Source organism: Salmo trutta, unplaced genomic scaffold (genome assembly GCF_901001165.1).
Source record: "Salmo trutta unplaced genomic scaffold, fSalTru1.1, whole genome shotgun sequence".
In the NCBI taxonomy this organism is placed as follows: domain Eukaryota; kingdom Metazoa; phylum Chordata; class Actinopteri; order Salmoniformes; family Salmonidae; genus Salmo; species Salmo trutta.
In genome coordinates this window covers 42,501-56,568 of record NW_021823114.1, presented here as the reverse complement: position 1 = coordinate 56,568, position 14,068 = coordinate 42,501, and the positions used below count along the sequence as shown (strand labels likewise).

The 14,068-nt window shown below is 45.1% G+C and overlaps 1 protein-coding gene across 5 annotated transcripts in view; it reads right to left on the bottom strand.

Annotated features, from left to right (window-relative positions):
* Positions 1-478: 478 nt before the first annotated feature.
* Positions 479-14,068, bottom strand: part of LOC115188985 (SLAIN motif-containing protein 2) — a 20,016-nt gene continuing 6,426 nt past the window's right edge. The window contains exons 3-9 of one of the 5 annotated variants that reach the window (XM_029747792.1): positions 9,916-10,089; positions 9,633-9,818; positions 8,575-8,931; positions 8,237-8,386; positions 6,939-7,073; positions 3,636-3,840; positions 479-3,513 (exon numbers count right to left, since the gene is read on the bottom strand). In XM_029747792.1, coding sequence (XP_029603652.1) covers positions 3,453-3,513; positions 3,636-3,840; positions 6,939-7,073; positions 8,237-8,386; positions 8,575-8,931; positions 9,633-9,818; positions 9,916-10,089 — 1,268 coding nt within the window. In that variant the 3' untranslated portion in view covers positions 479-3,452. Of the gene's footprint in view, positions 3,514-3,635; positions 3,841-4,334; positions 4,374-6,329; positions 7,074-8,236; positions 8,387-8,574; positions 8,932-9,632; positions 9,819-9,915; positions 10,090-14,068 lie in introns of those variants that run through there. The other 4 variants (XM_029747793.1, XM_029747794.1, XM_029747796.1 and 1 more) reach the window with 4 other exon arrangements.

The following is a 14,068-nucleotide window of genomic DNA, read 5'->3' as shown; positions in this document are numbered from 1 at the left end:
CTGTATACTGTAGTGTATCATGATCTGATGATTCCACATATCCAGGGGAAATGTCATAAAAAAGCTCACTGGTGCACAAAACTCTTGAGGGCCAAGAATAGGCTAGTTGATACCATGTTGCAAGTTGACCAGTTGATGATTTGATAATGTTGCACTTCACTACCAATAGCTCAAGTCAAGACAGATAGAAAAGGGAGACAGACAGGCTGAGTAGAATAGAGAGATTAATGTGAAATATTTTCTACTGTTTTAATGTCGGCTTTAGGCCAATATATTTTACTTAATTGATGAAGTTATAGCCTATAGGCCAATGCGGCAGCAAGCCTATCTAGTTGCGCGTATTTCTTTAGCCGCCAATGGATCACAGTTTACATTATCAATGTGTCCATATGGCAGAGGCTGGTGCTCTCCTTTAGTTGAATTTTAACTTCTAGATTATCGTTTTACTTCAGATTGCTGATTAACCACATGACAATTATTGAGCAACGAAAATGTTATTGAAATTAAAAAGCGCTCCACAATAATGCACATATAAAATAATAACTGGCACGCAGATCAGTAGAAATGGTAGGATAAATTGTAAGCTTCCCCAAACTTCAAACTCACGAGCTGCCTACGGTGTTCACTATAACACCAATTTAAAAATGAAAATGGAACGCACAAGTGCGTGCACACATGGGAGGTACAGTGAAAAAAAATTGTCCTTCAACGGATTCCTTCTGGCGCCGGCCCTGACTGAAATGACAAGAGTTTGAATGAAATTGGCCCCAACCATAATACAATTGACCCATTCATGACACAATAGACAACAGTTTCTCAACTTTTTAAAATTGAAATGTGAGTTTATACAGGGAATCTGAGGCCTGGATTCAATCCGTTTCCGTGTTAATGTAAAGGTAATTTCCGATTGAACCGACATATGCAGCGTGAATGTAGTCTCTGTGGACGCGGGAACATTGCCTTTAAATTTCAACACGGATTTTCCGCGATGCTTATGCAATACGAATTGAATCCAGCCCCGAATGTCATGTTGGTGAATATAAAAAGGTGAATTAACAAAAACTACCCCAAAATGGTGTGGTATGTATTTTTTGCAACACTAGCCAAGTTTTCCACTAAATCCAAACCTTGACATACAGAGGCACCTCTCTCTTAAATAGTTTCATTTACAGAATGAGAGTCATTTGTTATAAATATCAAGGCGCATATTATACACAAGCAATTATAAATGCATTGTTGATACAATTACAAAATAAGCCCAAACTAAATCAAGCAGAAATGCAAAGACAAATTATATTGGCAAACCGAGACATTATTGGCACATAATGACAAATGAACAAATAAAAGCACATTCAAAATAAAGTGAAACTTTAAATGAATAGGCACTAGTTTGATCATTTCTGGCACACCAATACCATCCCTATGAATCTCAGCACTCCTCTTTGATTCATTTTAAAGCACAAGAGGCAAATGGCCACTAACTTATTGAACTTCCATTGTTATCTTACTTAAGATGTCATGATCATTTACTCTCTCCGTCTTGACATAACATACACTGACACAATATCGTTTCAGGTTTTAAAGGAACTACATCAAGCCTTTGCTGCATGCTCAGATCTCAGGGTTACAAGTGTGGAATTCTATATGCATTAGTTATGTTTTTAGTGGGAGCACGTCTGACTATACTGTAGATACAGTAACTGCACATTAATCTAAATGTGGGAGAGCAGATGGAACTAACCAATCCAGAAGTAGATTTGGAGTGATTGTGACGGCTACCAGTGACTGGCCCAGTTTGACATAACTACTGACTACCCAGCTCTGGAAAATATGTGATAGTCAGTCCAGGTTAAACCATAGTTATGGTTAAGGTCAGAGATGAGGTTTTGGCCTGTTTCTACCAGTCACCTGTGTGTTCTCAACATAAAAACACAAATGTCCTGTTATGAAACCATCGAAAAAGACTTTGGAGAATAAGCTTTGCAGTTGAGGTTCAAAATGTTCATTTTCACAAATCAATAGAAAACGAATGTTGAAAATGTATATTTGGAAAAGGAACTCTTTAAATAATTATTTGAATAAATAATGTCCCTAACAAACATTAATACATTCTAGTTGTTTCACAAGTGGAGAAAAACTCTGATTTGACAACCCAACCATACAGAGGTGCGTTCACTTCGCGAAACATTCACAACATTTCTTTAACATTAAGGGAACACTTCACCTGCACAGCATCATCATAGAGATCTCTGACCATCTGTTAAGAACAGACTGCAAAAAGAGAAATGTGTAGAAACATTTCAACCTGAGGGAGGTGAAAAGATAAAAGAGACGAGGGAAGGAGTAAGGGAGAGATGGACTGATGGCTTAACAGACACCCCGAGGCATGTGACAGTGCCCTCTGGAGGCGCCGTGATGCTGGAGCTCGGCTGGTTTCTTTGGCATCTCTGGGCTTCCTCATGCCAGCCCTGCCTGGCCCCTTGGTCAGTGCTATACAGGACCCTTGGGACATCCCTATCCTAAACCTATGTTTATGTTATGTATGATTGAGGCGCTACACAAATTTGACAATCACAACCTCCCACATAGACTTAATATTAACTCCTGCAGAATTAAGCATTTCCTGAAGTAAAATTATACACCAAATGTAGGCAACATTTTGACTCGGGAACAGGAGTGGAGAAATATGATTTTGTTCTTTTTCACAGCTCGTTTTCACAGCGTTCGATTTCCTTACAAATTTCCTTAGAAAATGTTGCATAGAAAATCGTTCCGGTTTATATTTTTGTTATTGCATTTTCTCCCCGGTCCCTAAAAAAGTATTTTATCCGCAAAAGAAACAGATGACAGACAACTTTACCGATGTCAACTAGATTAAAGCGTTCATTCTACTGATTAATGGGTTTACTTAGTCTTCTAGGGCTACATATAATGAAAGAAGAGAAGCTGCATGTATCTAATTATACACAAGTTGACTAACAAATAGCCTACTAAAATGTTAGAAATTATAAGCAGAAACATATCTAAATTCGGCAAAAGAAAATCCTGCACCCCCTGTCAAAAAATAGTTTAGCTGTTTCCGACTGTGGTATACAGCACATTTTCTATATCAGCGGGTTAGGGTCAGGTGCAGACCTCAGATTTTCACATATTGTCGGGCGGTTGCGGATGGGTTATTAGCAGTTGCGGGTCACTAGTAGGGACGTCCCAAGGAACCGGAATAGCACGGACCCTGGCCCCTTCAGAACCTCTCCACACAGATACACACACCAAGTTGCTTCAGCTGTTCAGATCATGTTGCTCATGATAGTACGAAGAATGTGACTTGTGTCTTTGATATAGTTTCTTGATTCATGGTAAAAGTAATCTTGGTTGATAAAGTGCCGCATTGTAATGTTTGTATGCCTCTTTGTGCTGATGAGCAACAGTGCCCCCTGCGGGCCATGCCAGCCTCAGTAGCAGCCCTCTCTCCAGTTCTCTCCGCCACTGTAGGTCCGAGGGGCAGGTAAAGACCTGGGCAAGAGAAGAGCCAGAGAAACAGATTAGTTCTGCCAGTACGCAAGAGTAAAAGAAAATCTGATACACCTGTAACCAACTAAACTTGCTTTGAAGTTGTGTGTGATATGTGTACCAACCTGCGTACTGGCTGGGCCAGTTTGCTGCGAGGCACAGGGATGCCACCTCCTCCTGCACTGGGCCGGGGCAGGCCGCTGCGTGCTGGGCCCAGGGAGCGTGTGGGGGTGGAGGTTCCAGAGCCAGGGGTAGATGTGGCCTTTACAGGCTGCCTCAGGGCCAGGGGAGACGGTGTGGCTGGGGTTCGCAGCTTACTTGGAGAAGGGACTGGAGCGGCAGGAGAGAGAGAGAGGAGGGGACAGGTCAGTACAGTACACTGTAGTATGAAGAGATGGCTTATAGATGACAGTATTATTCCCACAACAGAGGTCTGTGGTCTCAGTGGCCTTCCAAGCAATGAACAACACAACGATCTGAGGCACATATGATACAAATACAACGTGTATGAGAAAAATGGAGATCATCACCTAATATGCATTCAGAATCAATCGAATAATCTAATGTGATGGAATTTTGCATTAAAATCACAATAACCATATAAAAAAATAAAGAAAAATAAAACGACGAATGAAAACGAGGCCTTGTATAAAGTCTATACAAACTGTACAAACTCCCACGATGCTTGTTCATGTGTAGGATGAGGCACACATGCCCTCTAGTGACAGGAAGGGCACAGATAATACCACAACATTAACACATCACATCATGAGAGCACAATCACAATATATAAAAAGTAGGGAGCATGATCAGTGAATACTCACTGAAATCCCCTTCTTCTCCAAAGCAACAGGAAAGATGGACTAAAAGATGAAGACAGGAGAGATTTGACTTCATTCAGGACAGCAGAAGAAAGTGTAGGATTATGGATGGAAAAAGAACCTTGGGACTAAAAAGTCTCTTCGAGCCTATACTAAAAATCAGACCACCTAGTTACCAATACAGGTCTATACGTAAACTAATCCATGGACAACTTCAAGTACACTGGACAAAAATATAAAAACGCAACATGCAACGATTTCAAAGATTTTACTGAGTTACAGTTCATAAGGAAATCAGTCAATTTAAATAAATTAATTAGGCCCTAATCTATGGATTTCACATGACTGGGAAAACATATGAATCTGTTGGTAACAGATACCTTGAAAAAAAAAAATGTAGGGGCGTGGATCAGAAAACCAGTCAGTATCTGGTGTGACCATTTGCCTCATGCAGCGCGACACATCTCCTTGGTATAGAGTTGATTGTGGTCTGTGGAATGTTGTCCCACACCTCTTGAATGGCTACGCGAAGTCGCTGGAAATCGGTGGGAACTGGAACACGCTGTTGTAACCGTCGATCCAGAGCATCCCAAACATGCTCAATGGGTGACATGTCTGGTGAGTATGCAGGCCATGGAAGAACTGGGACATTTTCAGCTTCCAGGAATTATGTACAGATCCATGATAATGGTGTGCATTATCATGCTTAAACATGAGGTGATGGCGGCGGAAGAATGGCATGACAATGGGCCTCAGGATCTTGTCACGGTATCTCTGTGCATTCAAATTGCCATTGATAAAATGCAATTGTGTTCGTTGTCCGTAGCTTATGCCTGCCCATATATAACCCCACCGCCACAGGGTACTCTGTTCAACGTTGACATCAGCAAACCGCTCGCCCACACGATGCCATACATGCTGTCTGCCATCTGCCAGGTAAAGTTGAAACCGGGATTCATCCGTGAAGAGCACACTTCTCCAGCGTGCCAGTGGGCATTGAAGGTGAGCATTTGCCCACTGAAGTTGGTTACGATGCCAAACTGCAGTTAGGTCAAGACCTTGGTGAGGATGACGAGCACACATGAGCTTTCCTGAGACGGTTTCTGACAGTTGGCGCAGAAATTATTTGGTTGTGCAAACCCACAGTTTCCTCAGCTGTTTGGGTGATCCCGCAGGTGAAGAAGCTGGATGTGGAGGTCCAGGGCTGGCGTGGTTACGTGTGGTCTGCGGTTGTGAGGCCAGTTGGACGGACTACCAAATTCCCTAAAACAACGTTAGGGGCGGCTTATGGACATTACATTATCTGGCAACAGCTTTGGTGGATATTCCTGCAGTCAGAATGCCAATTGCACGCTCCCTCAAAACATGAGACATCTGTGGCATTGTGTCATGTGACAAAACTGCACATTTTAGAGTGGCCTTTTAGTGTCCCCAGCACAAGGTGCACCTGTGTAATGATCATGCTGTTTAATCAGCTTCTTGATATGCCAGACCTGTCAGGTGGATGGATTATCTTGACAAAGGTGAAATACTCACTAACAGGGATGTAAACAAATTTGTGGCCAAAATTTGAGAGAAATAAGCTTTTTGTGCGTATGCATTTACATTACATTTAAGTCATTTAGCAGACGCTCTTATCCAGAGCGACTTACAAATTGGTGCATTCACCTATAATATCCAGTAGAACAAACACTTTACAATAGTGCATCTAAATCCTTTAAAGGGGGGGGGGGTTAGAAGGATTACTTTATCCTATCCCAGGTATTCCTTAAAGAGGTGGGGTTTCAGGTGTCTCCGGAAGGTGGTGATTGACTCCGCTGTCCTGGCATCGTGAGGGAGATTGTTCCACCATTGGGGTGCCAGAGCGGCGAACAGTTTTGACTGGGCTGAGCGGGAACTGTGCTTCCTCAGAGGTAGGGAGGCGAGCAGGCCAGAGGTGGATGAACATTTCTGGGATCTTTTATATCAGCTCATGAAACATGGGACCAACACTTTACATGTTGTGTCTATATTTTTGTTCAGTGTAAATGTGAACCTTATGCTTGATCTAGTCATCCAACCAATCAGCAACCATCGCCAAAAAGAGGAATGACTGCGTTGTGGCTAACCACATCAGCTGTGCCATCAGATACTGAGATTATTTTAAACATCATCTGAAACAGCCTTGAGGTGTGAGAGCCCGAAGGCATCCCAGAGCCACAGGGTTTCTCAGCAGGTTCTCACCATCACCACTAGGGGGGAGAAATGAGTTGTCTGTTCTGCTCAGACCAGACCCAACAGGCCCATCCTACAAGAACACCGGGGAGACACTCAAAAAAACGTTCAGGATCAGACTCCCGACCATCCCAGAAGCTGCCTACCCTGAGGAAGTGACCATCCCACAAAACAATTATTTGCCTTGCAAATCTGGAGACAACTGTACCAAATTTCCTGGCACTTTGTATTGGGTCGAGTGCATGCAGGAACGTCACACAGCCAACCAGTCACGGTAAAAAGCTTTACTTTTGGTAAAGAACGTGGTCATGTGTGTATTACTCAGGATGCGTGTGTATATAGGGGACCCTTTACTCATCACGTGGATGATCCCAGGCACTGGCAGGCTGTTACCTCGGAGGGAAGAAGGGCTTTGGAGGTGCTGTTTGGGTTTCGGGGACAGCAAGGATCGAGCGGGAGTTCCTGTTTGGGAGGAGCGAGGGGGGGTAGAGTACCGGGAGTGGAGTGGAGTGGAGGAGTGCTGGGCTACTGGGGAAAAATGGAGATGACAGTTGGGGAGAAACAGAGTCAATCCTTTCTGTTTTGTTACTGTTAGTAGACCAGGGAGAAGAGGACATGACATAGGGTTGAACCAGGCAGCCAGGAGGGGTTGTGGTAGCCAGTGAGGCCACTGAGTCAGCCAAGCCGGGCTTATAGTCGTTCCCAGCCAAAGGTAAAAGAGCAGCCTGAAATGCTATGGGGTGCTGCAGTGCAGCCAGACATTCACAGTCCACAGAGACAGAGAGAGACTGACAGGGGTAAAGTACTTCCAGAGCCGAGCTGGGCCAACACTAGGCCAAACCACTACCAGGGCCTCAGTAGAAAGAGAGGGGTGGGTGAAAGGCAGCGCATGCTCTACTGTCAGATAGAGAGGCAGGGATAGTGGTGTCATACTGCCCACCACAGACAGAAAAAGCCCAGAGAAGTACAGGAGACGACTCAGTGTCAAGAGCAAAACCATACAACAGTGACACAGTGCAGGATAGTACAGAACATTACGGACATTCACAAAGTGGTCCTATTGAAGCTCAGGCATGCCCGCTTCACTTACACATAGTTCATTATCAGTGTATTCAAAAAAAACTGTTGAACAGATTAACTGATACAGATTACACATGTCATTTGTCCAGCAGCCGTTTCTCCTTCAGGTGTCTGAGTGGGGATTAGTTATATGGATTAAAATACAACACTACCATCACTGATTCACTGTGTTTTTTTTTGTCTCATTCTAGGATTATAGTAAATGGCCACTCCAGTTCCAATTCAGTTGGTGGATATTTCTAAAGAGCATTCAGAGTTTTATTCAGTTCTCTCTACATTCTAAATATAAATCCTCACAATAACCTACTTTTAAATCTCTTGATTCTAATTGATTTGGGTAAAAAGGAGAAGAGCGCACGGAAGGAGAAATTATTAAAACGATCAAACAGAGATCCCCAAACCATCAAAGCCAAGACACTAAAAAGCAAGAGGTTTAATAAGGCCGAGCATGAAACACTACCCTTGTCAGTACACTGCTGCTGTTGAATATGCTTCAGAAACAATTATTTATCAGTATACAAGACAGAATATGAAAATGAAAGCATGTCTCGGATTGCGATTCCCGAGATAACATGCGATTGGGATAGTGTGTGTGTGTGCATAGGACTCACTGGCAGACTGACTGACTGCCTGGTGTCTGGGTGAGCTTCCGTTTGGCACTTGCAGGTTGGACTCACAGCTCCTGCTGTTCTTGACGGGCTCTGGGCCCTGCTGGGCCACGTTGGAGCGGGTCAGGTTAGGAAGACTACGCCCCAGCTTCTCTACAAACACCACAGCAGAGGAAAACAACTGAAAACAGGACGGAACAGATACCGTACACAACGGTCCTCATTTGAATCAGAAAGGATAGACCATATGAATCCATATAGTTTGTCTTCCACATAACAATGAACTAACCCCAACACAAAACCATTTCCCCTCTCTAGTCACTCAATCCCCCCCCCCCTACCTTCGTTCTTCACCACGTTGGTCTGCAGGTCTTGGGGGGCGTGGCCCTGCAGGGAGTGACGTGGCGCCTGCAGCCGGCTGATGATTGGCTGCGGGGAGCCCCGGCTGTGGTTGTACTCCAGGGAGCGTGCTGGGGAGCGGGAGCGGGGGGAGTTCCTGGGGGAGGCGCGGGGGGAGTGTCTGGGGGAGTGGGAGAAGCGATTCGAGGGGAGGTGGAAGGCGGGGTGTACAGCCTCCTCATCGTCCTCTAGACTCTGGGCGTCCAGCTCCTGGTCACTGAAGGTGCTGCGTCTCAGAGAGTGGCAGGACGAACCAGAGCTACGCCTGGAAGCTGTGGCAGCATAGTCCTGCCGAAGACCTGGAAACACACACACAGGGACACGGTCAGAACATACAGCGCTAGTACAGCCTGTACAAAGAAAGTCAGTAGAAACACTCAGCATCTGACAGATGAGTAAAGGGTTTATTGTGGAACATGAGACGAGAGAAAACCGCACGCTGCTCTTGCTAGCATCACTGTTCTTTATTAAGCTTCACTCATCGGCCGCCAGGCCTTCCGTCAGCGTTTTTGTGAGCGGTTTTTCATTTTGCACGCTTATGTAGACATTGCTCCACCCCCATCCGTTCCGTGCATCGAATGGGGTTGGAGTCAAGGACAAATAAACACCTGTTACCAAATAGAACAATGTGTGTACATAAAACTTCATTAAACACTTCTGGAAAACCACAATGAGGACATCGACCTATCAAGTAGGTTTTCATAAATCATTGGGTACAGTGCAGGTGGGCTGAAGCGATTAACGACAAGGCATTACTTCAGGTTCACATTTACAACATAACATGCATGGGCATTTCATCATTAAGACCTTTTGGGATAACTATCTGGAGGGCAAAAATCCTAAAACATTCTCTTTTGCCCAGAGTATTGTTTATAGCTTTCTCTATGCCACAAAATCTAAAAATATTGTGTTTTTGGCCGTTCAAATAATCCCTGTCGTTTCTCCTAATTGAACTGGTAATAGTGGACAAACGGACAGAGAGTTAGAAGATGGTACGTACTCTCCTCCTGCATGCGAGCCAGGATCTGTACATCAGTGACGTCGTTGAGTTTGTACGTGGTGGAGGATCCCACAGAGTCCTCGTCCATCTCCGAGGTGCTCAGCTCACTGTCTATTGAAGACTGAGGGCTGACCGGTGGGGCGTTTCTCTCTCTCTCTACTGAGCCACCACGCTGCTGCTGGTGAGCTGCTGGGACACACACATTTATATTATTCATACTTAATGAACATAAAGGGATAGAGGAGAGAGTTAAAGACCGGCATATAAAGCCTGTGTACAGTACCCTGGTGGAGAGGGGGCATCAGCTGCTGTCTGACGATGGGCACCCTGCTGGGGGTGGAGGAAGGGGAGTTGAAGCCGCTGCTGTAGGGGCTGTTCACTGCGTTTGTGCTGTATGGGCTTCCGTAGTTCACCTGGGGACTATAGGGACTTCCATACAGGCTCCTCCGCTTGTTTGCTGTGAAGAATGAAGAGAATTGCTATGAACATGCTGTGCTGATATGGTCCCTTTACCCAGACAGTGGGTGAAGAAATTCAGCTTGGCCCCTAAGACCCTCACAAACTTCTACAGATGCACCATTGAGAGCTCTCCAGAGGGTGGTGCGGTCAGCCGAACGCTGCCTGCCCTCCAGGACATTTACAGCACCCGGTGTCACAAGAAGATCAAGGACCTCAGACACCCGAGCCACGCCCTGTTCACCCTGCTACCATATAGAAGGAGGAGACAGTACAGGTGCATCAAAGCTGGGACCAAGCGACTGAAAACAGCTTCTATCTCAAGGCCATCAGACTGCTAAATAGTCAACACTAGCCAGCCTCCGCCCAGTACCCTGCCCTGAACCTTAGACACTTACTAGCTGGCTACCACCCAGTACTTTACCCTGCACCTTAGAAACGGCTTCCTTATGTACATAGTCGTTAAACACTGGTCACTTTAATAATGTTTACATACTGTTTTACCCACTTTATATGTATATACTGTATTCTAGTCATGGCTCATCCTATTTAACTACTACTGTACACACCTTTTCTAGGACTCTGACATTGCTAGTTCTGAGATTTCTCCATTTCATTTAACTTTCTGGATGATGTGTGTATTGTTTTGTATTGCTAGGTATTACTGCACTGTTGGAGCTAGAAACATGAGCATTTCGCTGCACCTGCGATAACATCTTCAAATCTGTGTAAGCTTCCCAAAAAACTGTGATTTGATAGCCTATAACTACATCACATAAGGGATTGTTGTACAGCCAGCAATCTAAACCATAATGACCAATTAATCACTGAGATAATATCTTACATGGGAAATCATTGCAGGCATTACCGGTTGCCCCCTTCGAGGGAGTAGTTTAATCACAGTGAGTGTGGTTACATGCACACAATGCGACTAGTGTGAATAGTCTGATTAATATAATAGTTTGATTAAAACACTTACATACTTTGCCAAAATAACGATTTCCCTAATAATCCTGTTTACGTGGACACATCTGAAATCAGGCTACCTGACGGCACTCTGATAACAACGCGGAAAATCGCCACTCAAAATAAACGTTCTACCACAGCGGTGTGGTAAACGTTCTACCATTTAAGGTGTTTACATGTCCTAATAATTCAAAAGATTGCTCAGAATGCCAGGTCTTTTAATCGCCATATGCTAACTTCGATTTTGACCGTACGCCGATTAAGATAAGTATGGTGTTTACATGACTATTGCATAATCTGCCTACTGACATAATCAGTTGAATATCGAATTGTTATTGGGAATGCAAGCGTACTCAATGTGAGCCAGCTGACATACACAAGCTGCATTATACCGACCACTGACACAAACACTAATGTGCACACAGTCACACACCGTCTCTCGGAGTCCTCTCCTCTCGAGTGTGTTGGCGCTGGTGCACATTCTAGAGTCACTTAAACCGTATGGCAGTCGTAGGCGTCTTTATCATGGACTGAAGAAAGAGTTAACAATACGGCCCATTCACTCAGTAGTACAGTCAGAGCAGCACAATGCAGCACTGTGATACCCAGCTATCCACAGAGACTCCATACAGCCTGCCAGTCAGTCAGTTAGTCAGTCAGTTAGTCCCAGGTAGGCAGACTAACCATGGAGCCTGCCTCAGCTCAGCCATTAGACCAGGCCTGGCTGCTCCGACAGGGATACGACTCACTGGCCAACGGCCATCAGTGTTGACTGCTATACTGCAGTCCCGCTAGGGACAGCTCTGCCCGCAGTGCTGCATACACTCCAATCTCCAGGGTCACTTGTTTGCTCGTCACTCTCCCTCCCTCCATGTGTTTACACAGCTGGATGATGACTGGAAAGAAGCCTTTTATTATCATCATCAGCTCTCCTTTCCTCCCTCCATCTCCTCATCTTTTGATGCTCTGCACTCGGCCCTACCGCATTATTTAGGAAATAACAACATGTCCACTCAACTCACTCACTTCCTTCAGAGATCAGCCATTGAGGAATACTAGGATCACAACAACATCACACTACCGCAGTACCACCTGCATGCTTAAGCCTTAACCAGGGACACAAGCACTCGACCACAGACGTACACACCTCTCGATCACTTTGTCCTCTGTGGATTCCCAGATAGGTCAGACACTGAGATTAGCACGGGCTTATCTAAAACCAGGGCCTCACCAGAGACAGAGACGTCTGTAGGACAGATTCTGTCCAGACTCCCAGTGCTGAGAGAGCGCTCTTTATAGGTCAGATATGTACAACATTATACCTATAGGCCTACATACAGGATATAGGTTCTCGCACACAGAGACAGCTGACAGGGATCAAACACAGTGAGTTAAAGGAGGGAGTTACCTGCCTCGGAGTGGCACCTCCATGTGTCCGCCGTGACGCCGAACACAAGCCCTGGCAAAGCATCGTGGGGGTCAACCTCTGACCTCTGGAGACAGACATAGCGGAGTGTGTGACCCCTAAAGTGGACATCTATCAGGTGCTCCCAATAGGGAGATTACTGCAGTTGTAGACTTACAAACCACAAGGAAAGGACAGCGTTTCAGAGGGTGCATTCAGTGCTGTTCCCCCATGTATCCTTTGGTGCCAGGCTAGGGGTGAATGATTTAAGGGCTAGGAGGTGATCAGATGGAGCAGCTTAGCTCTACAGTAAATCAGGAGGAGGTTGGAGACAGCCTACAGTCAGTGTGTTGCTGGCTGGGTCTCAGCAGGGATTTGCAGCACAGGGACCAACTAAAATAGTGTCGTCCTAAAATACTGTGTCCTAAAACAAACCATGCAAAAAAAAAAAAAAAGAACACCTAGAAATCTTGCCTGATGCCTAAAAAATAGATAGGTAAATACATGCAATATAAATTATCATACTTACTCAACATTTAACACTTTCTCCCTCCATGCTAAAACCATTCCATAACACTATGAAGTTTATTTAACCCTTATTTTACCAGGTAAGTTGACTGAGAACACATTCTCATTTACAGCAATGACCTGGGGAATAGTTACAGGGGAGAGGAAAGGGGATGAATGAGCGAATTGGAAGCTGGGGATGATTAGGTGGACAACCTAGGACACCCCTACTCTTACGATAAGCGCCATGGGATCCTTAGTGACCACAGACTCAGGTCACCTGTTTAACGTCCGATCCGATAGACGGGACCCTACATAGGGCAATGTCCCCAACCACTGCCCTGGGGTATTGGGATATATTTTGGGGTCCAGAAGAAGGAGTGCCTCCTACTGGCTCTCCAACACCACTTCCAGTAGCATCTGGTCTCCCATCCAGGGACCGACCAGGACCAACCCTGCTTAGCTTCAGAGGCAAGCCAGCAAAGATAATCAGGAGCAAAACCGCTATTTCCATTCATTTGTAGCCAAGATACTAGCTGTAATAAAATCTCTTTCCCAGCTGATGGTTTGGCTGCAGGACCTTCAGTTTCCCCTGGAATTAGCCTAGACAGCATGGCGTCAGTGACAGACAGGACAGAACAAGCAAACCCAGAGATTGCCACGTCCGATTAAACAGCTCAGTTGGACAGAGAAAAGTCAAGCAATACCCGTCATTGAACGCTCCTTAAAAGTGAAAAAGGGTTCTTGAGATGGACTGGGCCAGCTAGCTAGGAGCATTTCACATGAGGAGAGGGCAACAGAAGCCTTTATTGTGTGGCTCAGGGAGAGAAAGAAAATGAGGGGAGAGATGAACAAGTGAAAGAGCATGACTTAGAGAAGGCGGAAATATCCAGTCCATTATAGCTTAAGTACTGAAACAGTAGCTACATGTTAGGGTGAGCATGGCTAGATAGCTGGCCTATCAGCTTGGGATTAGGTACTTTCTGCTGTAGAGAAGAACTGTGTGGGTGGAATCTGTGGACGTTTGTCAAAGCACTGTTCAGAAGGCTCCATTCTGAATCTAGCCCAGCATTACAGGACTGGTACTGTCAGGAGAGTCCCC